Below are 20,125 nucleotides of genomic sequence, written 5' to 3'. Positions count from 1 at the left end.
CCCACAATATTTTTATTTTTCATTTAGACAGTCTCTTATCTTTTGAAGACATTTAAATAATAGAGGCAAAAGGATTTTTGTCTTTCTTTATATAGTTACCATTTCTTTTGCTCTTTATTCGTTTGTGTTCATCCAGATTTCTGATTGGCATTTTCCTTCTACCTGGAGGACTGACTTTTAACATTTCATTTAATGCTTGTCTGCTTGTGATGAATGCTTCTTGCTTTTGTGTGTCTGAAATTTTTATTTTACCTTTTTTCCTAAGGTATTTTTGCTGGAAATAGAATTCTAGGTTAAAGATGTTGTCCACTGTCTTCTGGCTTGCATTGTGTCTGGTATATAATTCCTTGTCATTTTTTCCTTCTTTGTATATAATTTGTCTTTTTTCTTTCTGGTTGCTTTTAAGATTCTTTTTGTCTCTATCACTGATTTTAAGCTGTTCAGTTTTGATGTGTCTTGGTGTGGTTCTTTTCATCTTTTTTGTGCTTGGGGTTATTTTTAGCTTCTTGGAACTTTGGTTTATAGTTATCACATTTAGAAAAAAGTTTGCTGTTACTTTCTCAAGATATTTTTCTGTACTCCCTTTTCCCCTTTTCTCCTTTACTTGAAGGGCTCCAATTACATGTATATTAGGCCTCTTGAAATTGTTCCATAACTCAGTAATGCACTATTCATTTTTTTGTTCAGTCTTTTTTGTGGTTTCATTTAGGAGTAGTTTCTATTGTTATATCTTCTGTTTCAGTAATCTTTGGTTCTGCAGTGTCTTAATCTGCTAATCTCATTTAGCATATTCTTGATCTCAGTCATTATGGCTTTCATCTGTATAAATTTGATGGTTATTTGTCAAAACATTTACTTACGAAGTTCTTACTGTGTTCCCGGTATCATATTTAACAGTGTATTCTTTATTGATGATGCACTTTAGTTAGAAAGGTGAGGGCAAAAAATGATTACAGAGGCACAAATTATACTGGAGCCCGTGAGCTTCTTTTGAGGCATTGTCTGTAAAAGGGAACAGAGAAATGTGATGATGCCAAGAAGGGTATAGTGATGTTGTCAGGTGAGTATTTTTATAAGATGAGAATGTTTTATCTTATATGTATGTGCTGATCATAATGTTTCAGTAAGAAGGAAAAGCATATGATACATGAAAGATAGAGGGTACCCTTAGGAAATCACCACAAGAGAGGTTGAGATTCAGTGCTCAAGTACAGGATATTGACTTTAGAATAGTGCACAATTAGCTCATTCTTTGTCATTGGAGGGAAAGCAAATGAGGTGGGTATCACTGGAGATAGGTTAGTAGATTTTTCAGTGATAGTTTGAAGCGTATTGAAGCTTTTGACTGCCCTTGCATTTATTCAGTGTATGTTTGAAACAACTCCTGGCAGTGTTCTGGGTGCTTCGGAGGTATAGCATTGAATCATTTGGATGTTACCCTGTTCTAAGATTGGTATTTAAAAAAGCAATTAGAGTAGTATGTGCCAGTGCCTAGAATAGTTCCTGGCACCTATGGCGGTTCAGTAAATGTTTGTTTACTGAATTTGTATATAAATACTCAGGTAATGTGTTTAGATTTTTGGTTTTTCTGAGACACTTCAGTTAGGTACTTAGTGATCATTGTTTCAGTTGGGTTGCTTTTACAAGTTGGGTTTTGGTTTTTTATAGCTCATCTCATTCTTTGACTTTTCAGTGAATACACCTTCGTGTGTATTTTAGTTTAAGACTTTATCCGAAGCTTTACTAGGTATTTATTCTCTGTGTGTGCTGACCATATGAACTGGGTCCACTGAGAGGACAGAGAAGGGAGAAAATTTTGTTAGGGAATTTGGAGATGACATCCTAAAGATGATAACAGTAACTGGGCTTAGAAGGAGAAGTATAGGAGTGCCAGAAGCACATGGGAAGGTAAGGAGCACGATAGGAAGGATTTCACACTCATTAGCAGGTCGAAAGAGCAGCTCACATATGGCTTGTGGTGGATGAGAAGTTGACTTTAGGAATATGTTTGGAGAGCTGGTTGAGTGAATCCGTTGTCATTCATTAAACATCCTTGATCTGTCCCATTTAAAAACAACACAATACATACATACATACGTACATACATACATACATACAACAAAACAAATAAATCCCTCTGTTCCGTGTGATTCTTCAGCCAGTCCTCCTCCTTAGAGTTAAACTTCCTGAAAGAGTGGTTAATACTTGATGTCTGTTCTTCTTCCCTCAGGCACTCCTCAGTCTAGGCTGGTTGATCTTGCTTTTACACATGATACCTCACCAAAACCATTTTCATTATGACCACCAGTGGCCCATTTTGTAAATTCAATCATTGTTTTTCATTTTTTATCTTCATATGGCTTCTCATGAGCATTAAATATTGTTTTAAGCTATTTCTTCCTTGTCTCCCACTATATGTTGCTCTTCTAGAGTTACCTTACTTCTCTGACTTCTTTTTCTCCTCGATCTCTGCCTCTACCAATAAATACAAGTTTTCCAGGCATTGTGCTCGGTGCTATAAAAGAATACAAATGAAGAAACGTGTTTTGCCTCAGTCTGCCCAACATTTCGTTGTGGAAATAAAATAATACAAAAGAATGGAAAAAATTACATATTAGTGTTTGTGTGGATGCATAGTTATACACACCATGCTTAGACCTAGAATTGTCTTCTCTTTATATCCTATTCCTCTTTACTTAGGTGTTCTACAAATTTTTATCTTAATAAAAATTTTTATCTTAATTCCAGATACATACATTCAGCTGCAGAGTTGACACTTCTTAGATGTTGAGTTTTAAGTGCCTTTGAGACATCTTCCAGGGAGAACTAGTGATTCTCCCTGCTAGTTCCCAACCAAAAAGCAAGAGAAAATAAGCATGATCCTCTTTGACTTTCCTGTCTTAGTGAAGCTAGGAAAACTTTTTTGGAATTATCTTTGGCACTTCCCTCTCTGTTGTACCCAGTAAACTGTCATCAAGTCCTAATGCTTTTACCTCCTTTAATGTGTTTTAATTCCACTCATTTTTCTCCATCTTTATTCTTACCACTATGGTAAGTCAGTGGTCTCCAAAGTGGAAAGCATTTATATACTCCAGTGTTGTGTGTATTGGAGATTGGGGGCAGGGACAGAAACAGGATGAAAACTTTATTCTTATTTTTTAGTTCAAAAAATTCTCTATTTTTAAGTCTAAGAAAAAAAATCAAAGTAGTATTGTTTCTCTTGATCTGAATGGCAGATGGTCACATTTTATTTCCAAGGTATTCCAAGAGAAGTTTAGGTCTTTTCATTATGGAAAAGTTGGTGGAATTGCTTTCATTCATTTGCTCTTACTGGCTGTAGCATATTACAGTTTTAAATTGGATCAGTTAAGATGATTTACAGATTATATTAACTGGTTTTAATTCAACTAATCTTCACTTATGGACAAGCGGCTTAAAAGTTATACCTGCAATGAAGCTACTGAGTGAAAATAACACTAAAATGCATTTCTGAGCAAACAAGAAAATGACAGAGCTGAGTTTTTTCTTCTCCTCATATGAGCTCTTAATCTGTCACTGTACAAAGTAGAAACAAGGATGCCCTAAGCTGAAAAAAGAAGAAAACATCCAGATTATCAACAGTAGTTTGAATATGCATTTATGTCTTTAACCTTGCTTTTAGTGTGTAATGTATCTTGGGATACTAACTAATGAAACTATGAAAGCGTCATGATTCATACTCTCTGGTATTTCGAGTTGTGTGATAATTCAATTCAGTCCCTAAACATCCAAGTTTAGTAAATTGTATTAAAAACATGTTTTGAGAGTTCTCCCAGTATTCTATACCTTTGTCCAAAAACTTGGTCATTCTGCTTTACCGAAAAATGAGTAAAATCCAGTAAAGGGAGAATATACTAAAATGCATTTCTTTGTCAGGAAACACTTTTGAGGTAGACTTAGAAAACATAGCTGAAGATTCAAGAAACAGATATTAGAATAAATCATTCATTGTATAAAGTTAGCTATAATGAGGTGGATGAAAGTGCAGGTGCTTCTAGTAATCTCAATTTATGATTTTTTAAAAAAGATTTATTTATTTATTTTAGGGGGGGTGCATGGTAGGAGGGGCAGAGAGAGAGGAAGAGAGAATTTCAAGCAGACTCCACATTGAGAACATGGAGCCTGAAGCGGGGCTCGATCCCAGGATCCTGAGATCATGACCTGAGCCAAAGACAGAGGCTTAAGCAACTGAGCCACCCAGGCACCCTCAATTTATGATTTTTGTTAGATTCTTTTCCAGTTATAAAACACTTGAAGAGATACTTCTTTGTGCATCACTCAAAGAAAGATAAAGATAACAGAGGCAATATAATCCCTCAAGTATAATGTAAATAATTTAATCTCCTTCCTCCTCTTTTTTTCATGGATAACCTTAATAGTACTCCCAAATCTTTTTACAGTAACACAGAAGTTCATATCTTTTTTTTTTTAATCAGCATATGCTGGTTGCTTTATTTAATTTTTCACTTTACAAAGAAGACTAAAATCAAAACCTTTGAACTTACTGTACTTACCAACCTGAATCAAAGAATAGTTACAATCTAAAATAACATCAATAAATCCAATATTATTCTTAGGAGTTTCATTAGGCTATACTGAAACAAGGTAAAATATAAATATCTTACCCCATACTTAATTTGAAGTGTTGCCACTGAAATCACTTATACATGTTTATTCTGCAAGGTGCTACTATGAAGGTTACAGACTCAAATGCTGCTAATGGTTGTTCAAAATTAAATTTATAGAATATCCAGAAAATAGGCTGGATGAGAACCTCTAGATAGTTTTAAAATATTCATGATCAACAAATTTTTAAAGACATAGAAAGCTATTGTTTTCATATAAATTGGGAGTTTTAAAGTCATTTCCCTTTAGGGCTTTCAGTTGTCACTTGGCCATAAACCAAAGACCCAAATAATTTCAAATGATCACAGATACTGTTTAGGCAAAAATTCTCATGTGTCAGTAGTTTTAAGGTTGTGTACATCAAATTATAGTAAAAAGAGGACTATAAACAACATGCAGCCCCTCTATTTTCATGAACAGACAGCAAAATGGATTACAGTAACCCGAGTCTATATGCCACCATCAGGTGTGGTTCTTTCATTAGTTCACTTTGTGACGGGTCATGAAGAATATCTTCAAATCCAGTAGTCCCATCATTGCCCCTCAAAATAGCCAGTGAAAGGTTTGAGCTTTGAAGAAATGGAAGACGCTGAACCTGCTGCACTGCCTTCATTTCCATTTGTAATTTTAATGGAGCAAACAGACCCTGGATGCCTCTCAGTGTGGAAAAATTCATTTCATCTTGGTTGAGCTGGAAATTTTTTCTTGATAATTCAAGAGGATGACTGGGCAAAAGTTCATTTTTCACAAAAGGAAGACCTTTTCAAAGATCATGACTTTCAAAAGGGTCCCCTTGCTGAAAGTTCAGTAACTAGAATACTGTCCTTTAGCTGAGATCCAAGTCCCCTGGCATTCATTTTCACTTGCTCTGTGGACAGCTTCTCAGCCCCGTTACTGTCAGCCTGCCTTACTGCTCACTTCCCCATATCTTTTTTTTTTTTAAGATTTTATTTATTTATTAGAGAGCGTGCATGCGCTCTCGCTTGCATGAGCAGGAGTGAGGGAGGGGTAGAGGGGGAGGGAGAGGAAGAGGAAAAAAATCTCAAGCAGGGCTCCATCCCAGGACTCTGAGATCCTGACCTGAGCTGAAAGCAAGAGTCAGATGCTCAACTGACTGAGAAACCCAGACGCCCCAGAAGTTCAGATCTTATACATTAACTTCACTGGTTGTTTCGTGACATAAGTTACCTCATGTAAAAATGAGTTATACCTCCCCCCGCAACCCCCCTTCCCCTCCATCTGTCCCACAAGACTCGAATTTTACTAAACAGATATGGTTGTATATATATTATATGTTTTTAAATATAATCTATAAAGTCTGCATGCTTTATGATCTAGCTTTTCAGGTCTTGAGTCTCATTTCTCACCACCCTTCCTCCTGTACCTTTTGCTCCCATGGACTGCCTTTAAGTCCTCCTGTCTTTTCTGACTTTATACATGCTGTTCTCTGTACCCTGAACACTTATTTTCCCAGTTTACTTCCTACCTATATTTTAGGTCTTAACTTGAACGGTATTTGTTTTGTTTTTTTTTTTAAGGTTTTATTTACTTATTTGACAGAGACACAGCAAGAGGGAACACAAGCAGGGGGAGTGTGAGAGGGAGAAGCAGGCTTCCCGCGGAGCAGGGAGCCCGATGAAGGGCTCTATCCCAGGACCCTGGGATCACGACCTGAGATGAAGGCAGACGCTTAACGACTGAGCCACCCAGGCGCCCCTGAACGGTAGTTGTTCAGGGAAGTCTTTGCTCATCTTCCTGGCTGGATCTGTCTTTCTGTCTCTCTTCTCCGCCCCCCCCTTCTCCCTCTTACTCACACATTCACTCACATGCTCATGCACACAAAATTGTAAGCTCTTGCCTTTTGTTGTACTTGCCACAGTTACCATTTTACCTTTATATGCATGAATAGTTGCAGAGATAGTCATTGACATTATACAGATGAGTGTTAAGCTCCATGATTATAAGTCCTTGTTTTTGCTTATCATTCTGTTTTTCCAGTACTTAGATATATGAATGGATATCATGTCAAAGAGTTTGGGTTTCATTCCTAGGAAAAACAAAGAGCCTTAATTGAAGGCTCTATCAAAAAGAATAGTGATGACTCATACTAGGATTTGGGCTTGAGGAAGATTAACTAGAGACTATAGTTGAGTGAAGGAGAAAGATTAGAGCCAGAAAGATCCATTAGATGGCCTTTGTAGATTAAAAAATGTGAGGGGCGCCTGGGTGGCTCAGTCTGTTAAGCATCTGCCTTCGGCTTGGGTCATGATCCCAGGGTGCTGGGATTGAGTCCCACATTGGGCTCCCTGCTCAGCAGGGAACCTGCTTCTCCCTCTCCCTCTGCTGCTCGCCTTTCTTGTGCACTCTCTCTGGCTCTCTCTCTCAAATTAAAAAAAAAAAAGTGAGGACCTGAAGTCTTGCCGTGTAGATGGAGAGAAGAGGAGATTTTGTTGCAATCACTGTATGTTTTGGAATCCACTAGCATTTGGAGACCAGCAGACTTACTATTGTCAGCGGTGTGAGGAAAAGGAGAGATGACTTGAAAGTTCAGGCTATTAAGTTTTAGGCCATTTACCAGGTAAACGAGTATAAGATAATTGGCGATTCAAGGTGGTGGAGGATTTTTTGCATCTTTAACACAGTTCACAGGCATGACCTTTGCCACTGCTCTATAGTTTTTCAAATAGCTTTATTGAAATACAATCCACATACCATGCCTTCCACCCATTTAAAGTGTACAATTGGGCGCCTGGGTGGCTCAGTTGGTTAAGCAACTGTCTTGGGCTCAGGTCATGATCCTGGAGTCCCGGGATCGAGTCCCACATCGGGCTCCCTGCTCCGCGGGGAGTCTGCTTCTCCCTCTGACCCTCACCCCCTCATGCTCGCTCGCTCTCTCATTCTCTCTCTCAAAATAAATAAATAAATAAAATCTTTAAAAAAATAAATAAAGTGTACAATTACATGGTTTTGAGTAGATTTATAGACATGTGCAACCATCACAACAGTGAATTTTAGAGCATTTTCATCACCTCGAGGAGAAACTCCCTCTTCTTCATCTATTACCCACTTTCCCTTTGTCTCCCTCCCAGCTCTGTGGAACCACTCATCTTTTTTTTGTCCCTGTAGATTTCTTTTTCTGGACATCGTATGTAAATTGAATCTTACCATATTTGGTCTTTTCCAACTGGATTCTTTCACTTAGCATAATGTTCTCAAGGTTATTCCAAGTTGTAGCATGTTCATTAGCTGATGGATGTTCAAGTTGTTTTGAGCTTTGGGCTGTTGTGAAATAATGCTGCTATAAACATTTGCGTACAAGTTTTTGTGTGGACATAATGTTTTCATTTCACTTGGTTATATACCTAGGAGTAGAATTGCAAGGTCATACAGTAACTATATCGTTAACCATTTGAGGAACTTCCAGAATGTTTATCAAAGCTAGTTGCACCACTTTACATCCGCACTCGGATTTCATTTTCTCCGCATCCTTGTCAACACTTGTCATTATCTGTGTTTTTTATCCTAGTCATCCTAGTAGGTGTGAAGTGGGGTTGGATTTGCATTTTCTCCATGACAAATGATGTCAGACAACATCATTATTGACCATTGTTTATCTTCCTTATAGAAATGTCTGTTCAGATCCTTTGCTCAGTTTTTCATTGGGTTGTCTTTTTATCATTGAGTTGTAAGAGCTCTTTCTATATTGTAGGTAGCAGTCTCTTAACAGATATATGATTTGCAGATATTTTCTCCCTTTCTTTGGGTCATCTTTTCAGTTTCTTGATGGTATCCTTTGAAGCACAGTTCTTAATTTTGCCCAAGTCCATTTTATCTATTTGTTTCTTTTGTGTCTTATGCTTTTTGGTGTCATATGTAAGAGTTCTTTGCCAAACCCAAGGTCATTAAGGTTTGACTCTAAGTTTTCTTCTAAGAGTTTTGTAGTTTTAGCTCTTACATTTAGGTCTTTGATCCATTTTGAGTTATTTTTTTAATATCATCTGAGGTAAGCATCCAACTTCATTCTTTCGCATATGGTTGTTCAGTTGTCCCAACACCATTTGTTAAGAAGACTATTCTTTCCCTGTTGGATGCTCTTGGCACACTTGTTGACCACATATGTAGGTTTATAGTGTTGTTGTTGTTGTTGTTTATAGTGCAACTGTCTTTTTTAAAATTCATATGTGGATTTCTTCTTCACAAATGGTTCTGTCATTAAAGTAAGATTGTGCTTATTTTTAAGAAGGCTTTTAGGGATGTTTGTATAATTTTAATACTATATTGTGTACCACAGGCTTAACCTAGAAAAATGCACAATTTGCACATGTGAAACAGGTGTTGTGATCATGAAAGTTGGGTTTGGGAAGCCACGTTTCTTTCACTGACAGTGACATTTGGGCTTCCTTTTTTACTGGTACTTCCTGAGTGCCACTGTACTAGTAGTACGCAGCTTACAAAGAATACATGACAGTCTTTTCCTCAAGTTGCTAATTGTTTGTAAGATATTGGGAGCGGGAAAAGGAAGGTAGTAAAATGATGTGTGAATACTATGTGAGGTTTTTAGTTCATAAAGGTGGTATCTTTTGAGTCTATATAGGTTGTACAGCTGTTTTCGCTCTAGTGTAGGTTTTTAGTTTATTTATTTTAGAGAGAGTGCACATGCCCATGAGCCGGGGGCAGGGGCGGCTCCCAAGGAGAGGGAGAGAATCTTTTTTTTTTTTTTTTAAGATTTTATTTACTTATTTGACAGAGACATAGCGAGAGAGGGAACACAAGCAAGGGGAGCGGGAGTGGGAGAAGCAGGCTTCCCGCGGAGCAGGGAGCCCGAAGCGGAGCTCGATCCCAGGACCCTGGGATCATGACCTGAGCCGAAGGCAGATGTTCAATGACTGAGCCACCCAGGCGCCCCGAGAGGGAGAGAATGTTAAACAGGCTCCACATCCAGTGCAGAGCCTGACACAGGGCTAGATCTCATGACCCTGAGATCATGACCTGAGCTGAAACCAAGAGTCAGACACTTAACAACTGAGCCACCAGGTGCCCCTAGTATTATTATTATTAATTTTTTTAAACATTTTCTTTTTTTTTTAAGATTTTATTTATTTTTTGGCAGATAGAGACACAGAGAGAGAGAGGGAACACAAGCAGGGGCAGAGGGAGAGGGAGAAGCAGGCTTCCCACTGAGCAGGGAGCCCAAGGCGGGACTTGATTCCAGGACCCCAGGATCATGACCTGAGCCGAAGGCAGACGCCTAACGACTGAGTCACCCAGGCGCCCCTAGTTAAACATTTTCTTAAGACCAAGAATCTTAAATTGAAATCATTTGCTTTCCCAGGGCTCTAAATTAGGATATGAGTACCATGGATGCTGCTGAAAAGAAATGAATAATAAAGAGGAACTATTAGGTAGCTTGATGCTTTTTGTAGTGAGCTTTGGGAAAGTTCATTATTGTGACCACATGATTACTGAGGCCGATTATATGTGATTGCTAAATTCTTTCAGTGTGTTTTCTTTTATGCATTCTTAGGAACTCAACAGGATCTTTCATTGAATTAGCTGGAATTGAATAGTTTAATTTGAAGCATTTGTCACTACCAACAGTTCTCTTAATGCCACTATATAATTTTATGTTCCTTTTTCTTAGGAATCTCAGCAGTCCAGTTTTGGCCCTGGAGAACAAAGTGAGTATGTCTTTTCCTCTTGGTTTTCAAGTTAAGCTTTTTATTGAGCATTCATTTCTCATGGTCACATCATATATTGCTTTTATAATTCCTTCACAAACATGCCTTATCCCAGTTTTTATTATCTGTCGATTAGTAATGAGTTAAACCAAGTCTTGGTTTAAATTAAATTAAATTAAAAAATGAAGAGTTATAGATTGATGGTGATTAAAATTAACTATTTTTATTAAATATTTTAAGTAGTAGTTCAGAGTTCATGAATTCAGTTTGATGGGCACCTAATAAACCCAAGAGCCATTCTTCTGTCTTCTTTTCTCCTTCGTGAAGATAATTGGTTCTGCGAGAGTTAAATTATAAGCAAGAAGGGGTTGTAGCTTACCAAAGCTCTTCTCTTCCTGTGTTTGTGTTTGTTTATTCTTGCCGGGTCTTTAGGTCTGGGAAGAAAGTTGGCTGTTGCAGAAACCGCTTTCACCTCCTGTCTTTTGGTTTCTGAGAAGAACTTGAAGGAACAATAGCCTTAGGGAATTTTTTTTTTAAACATTTTATTTATTTGACAGAGAGACAGAGAGCACAAGCAGGGGGAGGAGCTGACAAAGGCAGAGGGGGAAGCAGGCTCCCCGCGGAGCAGGGAGCTGGAGGCGGGGCTGGATCCTAGTACCCTGGGGTCAGGACCTGAGCCGAAGGCAGATGCCTAACCCACTGAGCCACCCAGGCATCCCAGCCTTATGGAATTTAAGTCTCGTCCCGAGAGATGATGGCTGTATGAATTGATAGTGGTAGGGTCAGGAACCTTGGAAATGTCTAGGCCTCCCCATATAGCTCTATAACAAAATAAATGGTCTTTTTGCCAAGAGCAGTAACTTCTTTAATAAGTAGATTTACACTGGTTCTGCCTTAAAGCTATAGTTGTAGGAAAAAGGGACCCGCCATTATTGATATGTAGAAAGCAGCTATAGGCCAGAAAGTTTACATTTTCTATCTTAAAATCTTTTAAGAATGTCGCATCTTTAGTTCTGTCCTCCTCCTGCTATAACTAACTATTGGAAAATGGGATCATAAGCTGCTCCTACTCTTTTATTACCTGTGTTTTTCACTTAAGTTGTTTTAGAGCTGTGTCTGTATCAGTATAAAAACTCTAGCTCATTCTTTTTAACATGAAAATTGTTTTACATTGTATGAACGTACCATAATTTATTTAACTAGTCCCCTCTTGATAGACATTTGTTTCTAGTTTTTGCTGTTACAAATCATACTACCATAAACATCTGGTGTGTGTGTTTATGTATTTTTCCAGATACACCTATAAGGTAAATTTTTTTTCATCATAATTGCCACATCAGTGGATATGTGCATTTCTAGTATCAGTGAGATAATATTACCAGATTGCCTGCCAAAAAGATTGTATGAGTTAATAGTATTACAGACAGCTTCTGAGCATGCCTGTTTCCACCAGTATCTCGTATTTATTGGACTTTAAAATGTTGCCAGTTTGTTGGAGGGACAAATTCTATCTGGTGGTGTTGATTTACATTTCTTTTGAGGATATACTGATACATATCTTACAATCTAAATAGCCATACTGTAGTTGTTAATTTCTGCATTCTTTTTGTTCTAGAAAGATACAATCCTTCTTCTAAAACTTCAAATGGACACCAATCTAAATCGTAAGTGTATTGCTTAATAAGTTTGTCTGTTTTGCTAAAAGTCTGTCTGTAGTGTGTACATATTAGCACAATGCTTAAATATGTGTACTTAATCTTTTAAGGAAGGGGTAGGCAAACTTAATGTAAAAGGCCAGATAGTGAAATAGTTTAGGCTTTAGCGGCTTTAGATAATTTTTGTCCCAGTTAGTCAGCTCTGCCATTGTAGTATGAAAGCAAATATAGACCATGGGTGTGGTTGTGTTCCAATAAAACTTTTCTACAAAACAGGTGTTAGTCTGTATTTACCTGTGGGCCATAGTTTGCCTACACCTCCTCTGAGATTACGGTTTTTTCTCATCTCTTAAGAGATGTGTGTATTTGTGTTTGTGGGTAGGTTGATAGTTTGTTTTTAATAAAGAAGACTGACCGATACAGGATTCTTAGTAAGCCCTCCATTTAACTGCTTTGTGTAGAATATTAAGTCAGCATAGTTTGTACTGTCTTTAAGTTTTCCTCCTTCTATAGGTAGAACCAGGAATATATGTCAAAATGTAATTAGGCTAATATATTGGATGATAATAAGTTCCAGCTTAAGAAGTGAACTGAATTCCTGAGACCACAAGTTAACTCACCAATTAAAACAAAATTCTGAAGAAGCTGTGGCCCCAGTGCTGGCTTTCTAAGCTATAACCTGTAGTCTGTATTGATAACCTCAGCCTCTTACACTGAACAAAGGAAGAACTGAGAATGAACTTATATGAATGCAAGAAATCCCCCTCACTGCTTAAAGAGTTGAAATTATATTCATATTTATCATATTTATTCATATGCAAAGAACTGGTAAAAGCCTACCATTTATGTCCGAATCCGTTCAGTTGCTGAGGGAACAAAAGCATGCAGGACCTTGAGCAGTCTGGTAAAAGCTTTGACATATCCACGTGTGTGAACAGGTTCATTGAGCTGCCATTATTAAATCATAAGGGCTGAGAGAATTCAGAGTAAGTACATTTCCTTACAGGTATCAGTCATAGAGATGCACTAAGCCCTTGTCCAAAAGAAAGCTCTTTTTTTCTGTCCCGCTTAACTGGGCCAGCCTTAAAACACTTTTCATAATTCTGTAATCATCTGGTTACTTTGTTTCAGGGTGATCTTTTAGGGGATAATCTGAATTTCGGGTCAGATACAGAAACTCAGGTTAAGCTTTGAGGGGAAAGTATTAATAGTTATTGGAGTGAAAGAAGATTTCCTTTCCACTGATTGGAGACTGTCATGAAATTTTAAGAAAGGTAATGGAACTACTAGTAATGAGAAATTAAACATTATTCTAGTGGTTTTCCCTAAGTTTTGTATTAATTTTTGCTCCCCTGTAAAAAGGCAAGGAATATTTAATGGGTCATTACTCGGATTCTTTATTTTAATGTTGATTTTATGGCCTTAAGGAAAATTTAAATCTGTAATCTTACTTTGAAAAATGAATTTTAGAAACTATAGTTTACGGAATTTGTGTGTTTTTTTAATTGATCTGAACTTTAATCAAGGAAGATTTAAAACCTGGAGTTTATTTTTAATTCATACACGGTCATTTCTGTTTTATAGCTAAGGTTCTTACCCCAAATTGTTACTCCTCCAGAGGGCAGTCATCTTTCATAGCAAGGCGTTTATGAACTAGCGCTTTGATTTTGTGTTCTGGTTTCCACAATTATGAAGTTGTATGAATCTCTTCGTGGAACATGAGGGACAATGAAAGAGAATTGCTGATACTTTCATTTTATCTTCCTTCTTTTTAGGAGTTTTCTCTCTAGTGGACTGTTGGGTATGCGTATGGTAATTTGTTTTAATATGAATGAGTGGGTGTGGATGCAATTAGAGAAAAATAGAGATAACAACTGAGTGTAAGAGTTTGTAGGAGGTGGCTTATTTAATTAGAAAAGAAGGTTACATGTTTTACTTACGGAAACGTGAGAGCTTTTGAAATGTTCACTTCCTCCTTTCTCAGTTTTTACTCTGGATGTGAAGCACACCAGAGTAAGACTTACTGGTTCTTTTCTTTGTTTTTTAATTAAATCTATGGCTACCACCATGATTATTTCTAGAATGATTCATAGATATTTAATACTCTGGTGTGCCATGATACACTGTTACAGAATTACTAATTCTTTCTGCCTTTTCCCTCTAGTATGTTAAAAGATGACTTAAAACTAAGCAGCAGTGAAGACAGCGATGGGGAGCAGGTGTGTCTACTGCTTTATGAATTTGCCAGTATCATACAGTATTGGTTTGCATTGTATTTTATAAGAATTAGAATTGAATGATACATATATGATTCATTTATTTAAAATAAATTCCTTACTGCCTTTTGACAGTGGAATGTTGTCATGTTCTGCTCTGTGTTTAAAACTCCTTCTTTTTAAATTGGCTTTTCCTTACTACCTATCATGGATCAGAGTGTACTCATGAAATGTGTGAGATTGTTGACAAGAAAAACTTCTAACAAAGCTTTTCATCTTAGCCTGGCAGTTACTCTTTAGGTACAGTGTGTCCTACGTATTAGGTAAACATTGATGCATACATTAGAGCTGCTAGTGTTCTGTTAAGAATTCAAATATTGTTCACATTAAGCAGATAGAGTGCTATTTATTCATTCACATTTCCTCTCATGTTTTACTTTTAGGATTGTGATAAGACAATGCCAAGGAGTACACCAGGAAGGTACGCATCCTTTTATTTTTTGTTTTATTTGGAGGGGTGGGGGTCACCTGATAGCATTGTAGTAATATAATAATCGACCTTATAAAGTAAATATTATTGTAATGGCGATTGTACAACCTTGTAAATTAACTAAAAATCATTGAATTGTACACTTAACATGGGTGAATTCTGTGGTATGTAAATTACACCTCAGTAGAACTGTTTTTAAAAGGTAAGTGCTAATGGCTGAGGAGCATATTAGAAACTTTTTTTTTTTAAGGAAGTGTTTCATTTATAAATGATGTTCTGGATTCATAGATCTGTAACAGCATAACAGTAAACATTTTAAATAAAGTTAGTTGTCAGATTTGGGTGTTTTCCTGTTGTCAGTGTAAAAAACAAAAAAACACTTTCAGTCATTTACATGTTTTATCTCTTTTTAGTAACTCTGAACCTTCACACCATAATAGTGAAGGAGCTGATAACTCCAGGGATGATTCTAGCAGCCACAGTGGATCTGAAAGCAGCTCTGGATCTGACTCAGAGAGTGAAAGTAGCTCCAGTGACAGCGAGGCAAATGAGCCGTCGCAGAGTGCATCTCCTGAGGTGAGAGGGAGGCAGGGGTATCTTCCGCAGGCCTTGCACGGCCCCTGGTGATGGCCAGTTAAGACCTGTTTCAAATATAAAAGGTGAAGGGAAAGAAGGTTAAGAAATTGAACTGTGTATCTTGGAGGAAACTTAGATACTTGAGTTTCCTTGTTATTTGAACAAACAGTCTGGATTAGGAATTACTTGAGGTCATATTTCAGGTCCCTAAAATACTGGATTGGTTCAGTTTGGGCTTTCTTTTTATATCTCAGCATGGTAATTCATGTTATGTAGTTATTGTGACTAAAAGGAGTCGTATAATTTTACTGTAGGTTGATAAAATATGGTTAAAAATCTCTATCAGTACCTATATCACTTCTTTACTTTTCGGAATTAGGCATAGCCATGGTCATTTGTAATTTTACCTTTGAAGTTGGGTTCCTGACAGGAATCTTTAATGTTTAAAAGCCACTGTAACATCAGGCTTATCTTCTCATTCAAGAGATGAGAGCTCTGAGAGCCAATAGTCAGCCCTTTGCTTAGTTCAGTCAGAACTCTGAACAACAAATGCCTTTGTGGTCTTAGACGTGCTTTTTCCTCTTCGTTGAGATTGTTAAGGAGGGAGAAGGCTTCAGGATTGACAAAAGCATATTTATTTCTCTGTTTTTCAGCCTGAACCACCACCAACAAACAAATGGCAACTTGATAATTGGTTGAATAAAGTGAACCCACATAAAGTGTCACCAGCTTCTTCTGTGGACAGTAACATACCATCATCTCAAGGCTATAAAAAGGAAGGCCGAGAACAGGGCACCGGGAATAGCTACCCTGATCCAGGCGGACCTAAAGAAACGAGTTCTGCTACTCCTGGACGAGACTCCAAAACTGTCCAAAAGGGATCAGAAAGTGGGCGAGGGAGGCAGAAGTCCCCTGCACAGAGTGACAGCACAACACAGAGGAGAACTGTAGGCAAAAAACAACCCAAAAAGGCTGAGAAGGCAGCCGCTGAAGAGCCCCGGGGAGGCCTGAAGATAGAAAGCGAAACCCCGGTAGACATGGCTACCAGCATGCCCTCCAGCAGACATAAAGCAGCCACCAAAGGCTCAAGGAAACCCAATATTAAGAAGGAGTCCAAATCTTCCCCTCGACCTTCTGCAGAGAAAAAGAAATACAAGTCAACGAGTAAATCTTCCCAGAAATCAAGGGAAATCATAGAAACAGATACCTCATCCTCAGATTCGGATGAAAGCGAGAGCCTTCCTCCTTCCTCACAAACTCCTAAGTACCCTGAGAGTAACAGGACTCCCGTGAAGCCCTCCTCAGTGGAGGAAGAAGATAGCTTTTTTCGGCAACGAATGTTCTCTCCTATGGAAGAGAAGGAACTTCTTTCACCCCTCAGTGAGCCTGATGACAGGTATCCACTTATTGTGAAGATTGACCTGAATCTCTTGACCAGAATACCAGGAAAGCCTTACAAAGAAACAGAGCCGCCCAAGGGGGAAAAGAAAAATGTGCCAGAAAAGCACACAAGAGAGGCTCAGAAACAAGCCTCAGAAAAAGTTTCCAACAAAGGCAAAAGGAAACATAAGGTTTGTGAAGAGTTTTTGTTGTTTTGTTTTTAAACATCAGAACCTGAAATGCAGTGGATATCCCAGTAAGCCAGAAAATACCTGGTTGAGTCATAGCTATGAGAGAACATAGAGGTTGAGCCCAAGACCCAGGGGAGGCTACAGACTAAACAATCTCTTGAGGACCACTGAGCCTCTTCCTGTCTCCTTTAGTTTCTAATCCAGTAAGAAATGAGCCAGTGCTTCTGCTCATCCCAGGATCCTGGGATCATGACCTGAGCCGAAGGCAGACGCTTAACCATCTGAGCCACCCAGGCGCCCCTGACTCACCAGTTTTGACACATCCTCAGGAACTTCACCAGTCCTCTGTACATATCTGTGCCTTAGCTTTTTTCCCTTTTCAAACACCCATGTCTGCAAGGTCAGGACTAAACACATCTGCTCACACATGGCCAGCTCTTGTTTTTAAATTCATCTCGGATAATTTTTTTTTTAAAGATTTTATTTATTTATTTGACAGTGAGAGAGGGAACACAAGCAGGGGGAGTGGGAGAGGGAGAAGCAGGCTTCCCGCCGAGCAGGGAGCCTGACACGGGGCTCGATCCCAGGACCCTGGGACTATGACCTGAGCTGAAGGCAGATGCTTAACGACTGAGCCATCCAGGCGCCCCTCATCTGGGATAATTTGAATTTAGAGGTGAAGCTTGGTATATATTCAAGGTCAGCCTTTTTATTTTTTATTTTTTTTATTTTTTTATTTTTTAAATGTTTTATTTATTTATTCATGAGAGTCAGAGAGAGAGAGAGAGAGAGGCAGAAGGAGAGGGAGAAGCAGGTTCCCTGCAGAGCAGGGAGCCTGATGCGGGACTCAATCCCAGGACTCTGGGATCATGATCTGAGCCGAAGGCAGACGCTTAACCATCTGAGCCACTCAGGCGCCCAAGGTCAGCCTTTTTAGACCCAGGAGATGTGAAAACCCACAGATGTCTATGATTGGAGGATAATGGACATATTGAATGAAAAGAGCTGAACAACTGACATGTATAGACAGAGATTCTTTGGGAAAAAGAGCTTGATCTTTCAGCTCTAGTGAAAAATTTGTAGAGGAAAGTAAATTTTAATGATTTGTATTGAAGAATAAAATGCTTTCCTCTGATACATATGTGTGAATATGATTGTATAACACCAAAGAGGTGAGCAGGTGGACAGATAGGTACCAGAATAGTTGTACCAGGTAGAGTCAGAGCAAAACCGCAATCCCAGCTGACCTTGAGAATCTCACATCAGGATAGGAAGAATAAAACATTTTCTTAAAATGAAGTGAGCTGGAGGTCTTTCCTCTTTTTCTCAAGGCCACAGTACAATGTGCAGACGATGATGTGTATTTGAACAAACTAGAATAATTACCCCCCCTTTTTTTTGACTCTTCAGAAATTGAAGATATTTAGAAATTTGAATTTATAGAAAACTGAAGCTTACTACTATCAGTGCTATAGCTAGTGAGTTTCCATTATTGTAGCATAGGGAAGCTTTTTTGACTGCTAGGTTTAGGGCTAACTGGCCCCTATAGAGCTACCACCTCAGATTGCTGGACTTGGTATGGGATTTAATTCATAGAATTACATGAAGTAAGAGCTTATGTATGATGGACCCTGCTCTTCAGAAAACTAAGGTGCTTATGGAATTAAGAATTGGTCCTTTTGTGCTTGAAAAGTATTACATATTCTTTATAAGATTTCATATAATATAGAAATACAATGTAGAATGCCCTTTTTACTCTTTTGTTTAAAATTGTACAATATATATAACTTAAAATAGAAAATCCCCTTCTTCTAAAAGAATTGCACCTTACTTCTCCCCTTCTCCACATTTCACTGGCATGTTTTATTCCTCCTGAGTTTTTTTATGTCAACACGTGAAAGTCAGATTTTGGTTTTATAAAATCAGAATCAAGTCTGGAAACTTGGAATGATTTTTGAGATTCATGGCTTTGGTAAAGTTAAGTGTCAGGGACAGTTCTTGAAGATGGAGCAGATGGTGCTGAGAGGAGTCTCAACCAAGGGTAATGAAGGATGTAGATTCTTTTGTCTCATGTTTTTATGTGTCCACTTTCAATCATTTGTGTAGGGAACAGATTCTTTTGTTATGGCAGAATGTTTTGGATTCTTGGGCCCCAATATTTAAAGCAATAGGAAAACTTAGAATCAGGAAGGTAGCTTTGGCAGTTATAGATGGGCTCATAGCTTTTGTTTCAGCAAAACATTTTTCACAGTCATTAGGCTTGGCTATAATAAAAAATATGGACAGTAACAAGCGAAGATATGGAGGAGTTAGAATTTTCATACAGTGCTGGTGGGAATATAAAATGATAGGTAGCTGCTTTGGAACGCAGTTTTGGCAGTTCTTCAAAAAATTAAACACAGTGTTACTGTGTGACCCAGCAATTCCACTCCATTTCACTTAGGATATATACCCTAGAGAAATGAAAATATGTTTACACAAAGACTTAGACTTGAATGTCTGCAGCAGTATTATTTATATTAGCCAAAAAGTGGAGACAACCCATATGGTCATTAACTGATGAATGGATAAATAAAATGTGGTATGTGCATACAATGGAATACATTCAGCTATAACCACGAATGAAATCCTCATACATGCTACAGCATCAGTGAACCTGAAAAATATTATACTAAGTGAAGGGAACCAGAGACAGAAGGCCACAAATGTGATTCCATTTATATGAACTGTCTAGAATAGGCAGATCCATAAAGACAAAATATATAGATTAGTGATTACTAGATTCTGGGGTGGAGGGAATGGGGGGAATGCCTGCTGAAGGGTCTAGGGTATCTTTGAGATGATGAGAATGTTCCAGAATTGCTTGTGGTAATGGTTGTACACCTCTGTGAATATACTAAAAGTCATTGAATTGTTAACTTTTAGAGTGGATTTTATCGTATATGAATTATATCTTTTTTTTTAGATTTTATGTATTTATCTGACAGAGACACAGCGAGAGAGGGAACACAAGCAGGGGGAGTGGGAGAGGGAGAAGCAGGCTCTCCGCAGAGCAGGGAGCGATGTGGGGCTCAGTCCCAGGACCTTGGGATCATGACCTGAGCCGACGGCAGATGCTTAACGACTGAGCCACCCAGGCGCCCCTATATGAATTATATCTTAATTATAATTTCACAGCCCCCCCCCAAAGTCATTAGGATGAAAAGATGTCACCTAAAAGACTGTAGGAAATGTGTTTCCGTGTTTGGGCTCTGTTTATCTAAAATAGACTTCT

The 20,125-nt window shown here is 38.2% G+C and overlaps 1 protein-coding gene and 1 pseudogene across 2 annotated transcripts in view; one reads left to right on the top strand and one right to left on the bottom strand.

The window, feature by feature from the left end:
- Positions 1–20,125, top strand: part of AFF4 (ALF transcription elongation factor 4) — an 87,269-nt gene that overhangs the window by 47,096 nt on the left and 20,048 nt on the right. For both annotated transcript variants that reach the window (XM_028103500.2, XM_028103501.2), the window contains 6 exons: positions 10,307–10,343; positions 11,959–12,007; positions 14,163–14,217; positions 14,658–14,695; positions 15,118–15,280; positions 15,934–16,851. In XM_028103500.2, coding sequence (XP_027959301.1) covers positions 10,307–10,343; positions 11,959–12,007; positions 14,163–14,217; positions 14,658–14,695; positions 15,118–15,280; positions 15,934–16,851 — 1,260 coding nt within the window. The remainder of the gene's footprint in view (positions 1–10,306; positions 10,344–11,958; positions 12,008–14,162; positions 14,218–14,657; positions 14,696–15,117; positions 15,281–15,933; positions 16,852–20,125) is intronic.
- Positions 5,099–5,522, bottom strand: LOC114209452 (proteasome maturation protein pseudogene; annotated as a pseudogene).

The sequence above is a fragment of the Eumetopias jubatus genome, unplaced genomic scaffold (assembly GCF_037043125.1).
Source record: "Eumetopias jubatus isolate StellerSeaLion01/CBP00866 unplaced genomic scaffold, mEumJub1_p1.0 scaffold_5, whole genome shotgun sequence".
NCBI classification, from domain to species: Eukaryota; Metazoa; Chordata; class Mammalia; order Carnivora; family Otariidae; genus Eumetopias; species Eumetopias jubatus.
This window is presented reverse-complemented; position numbering and strand designations above follow the sequence as displayed.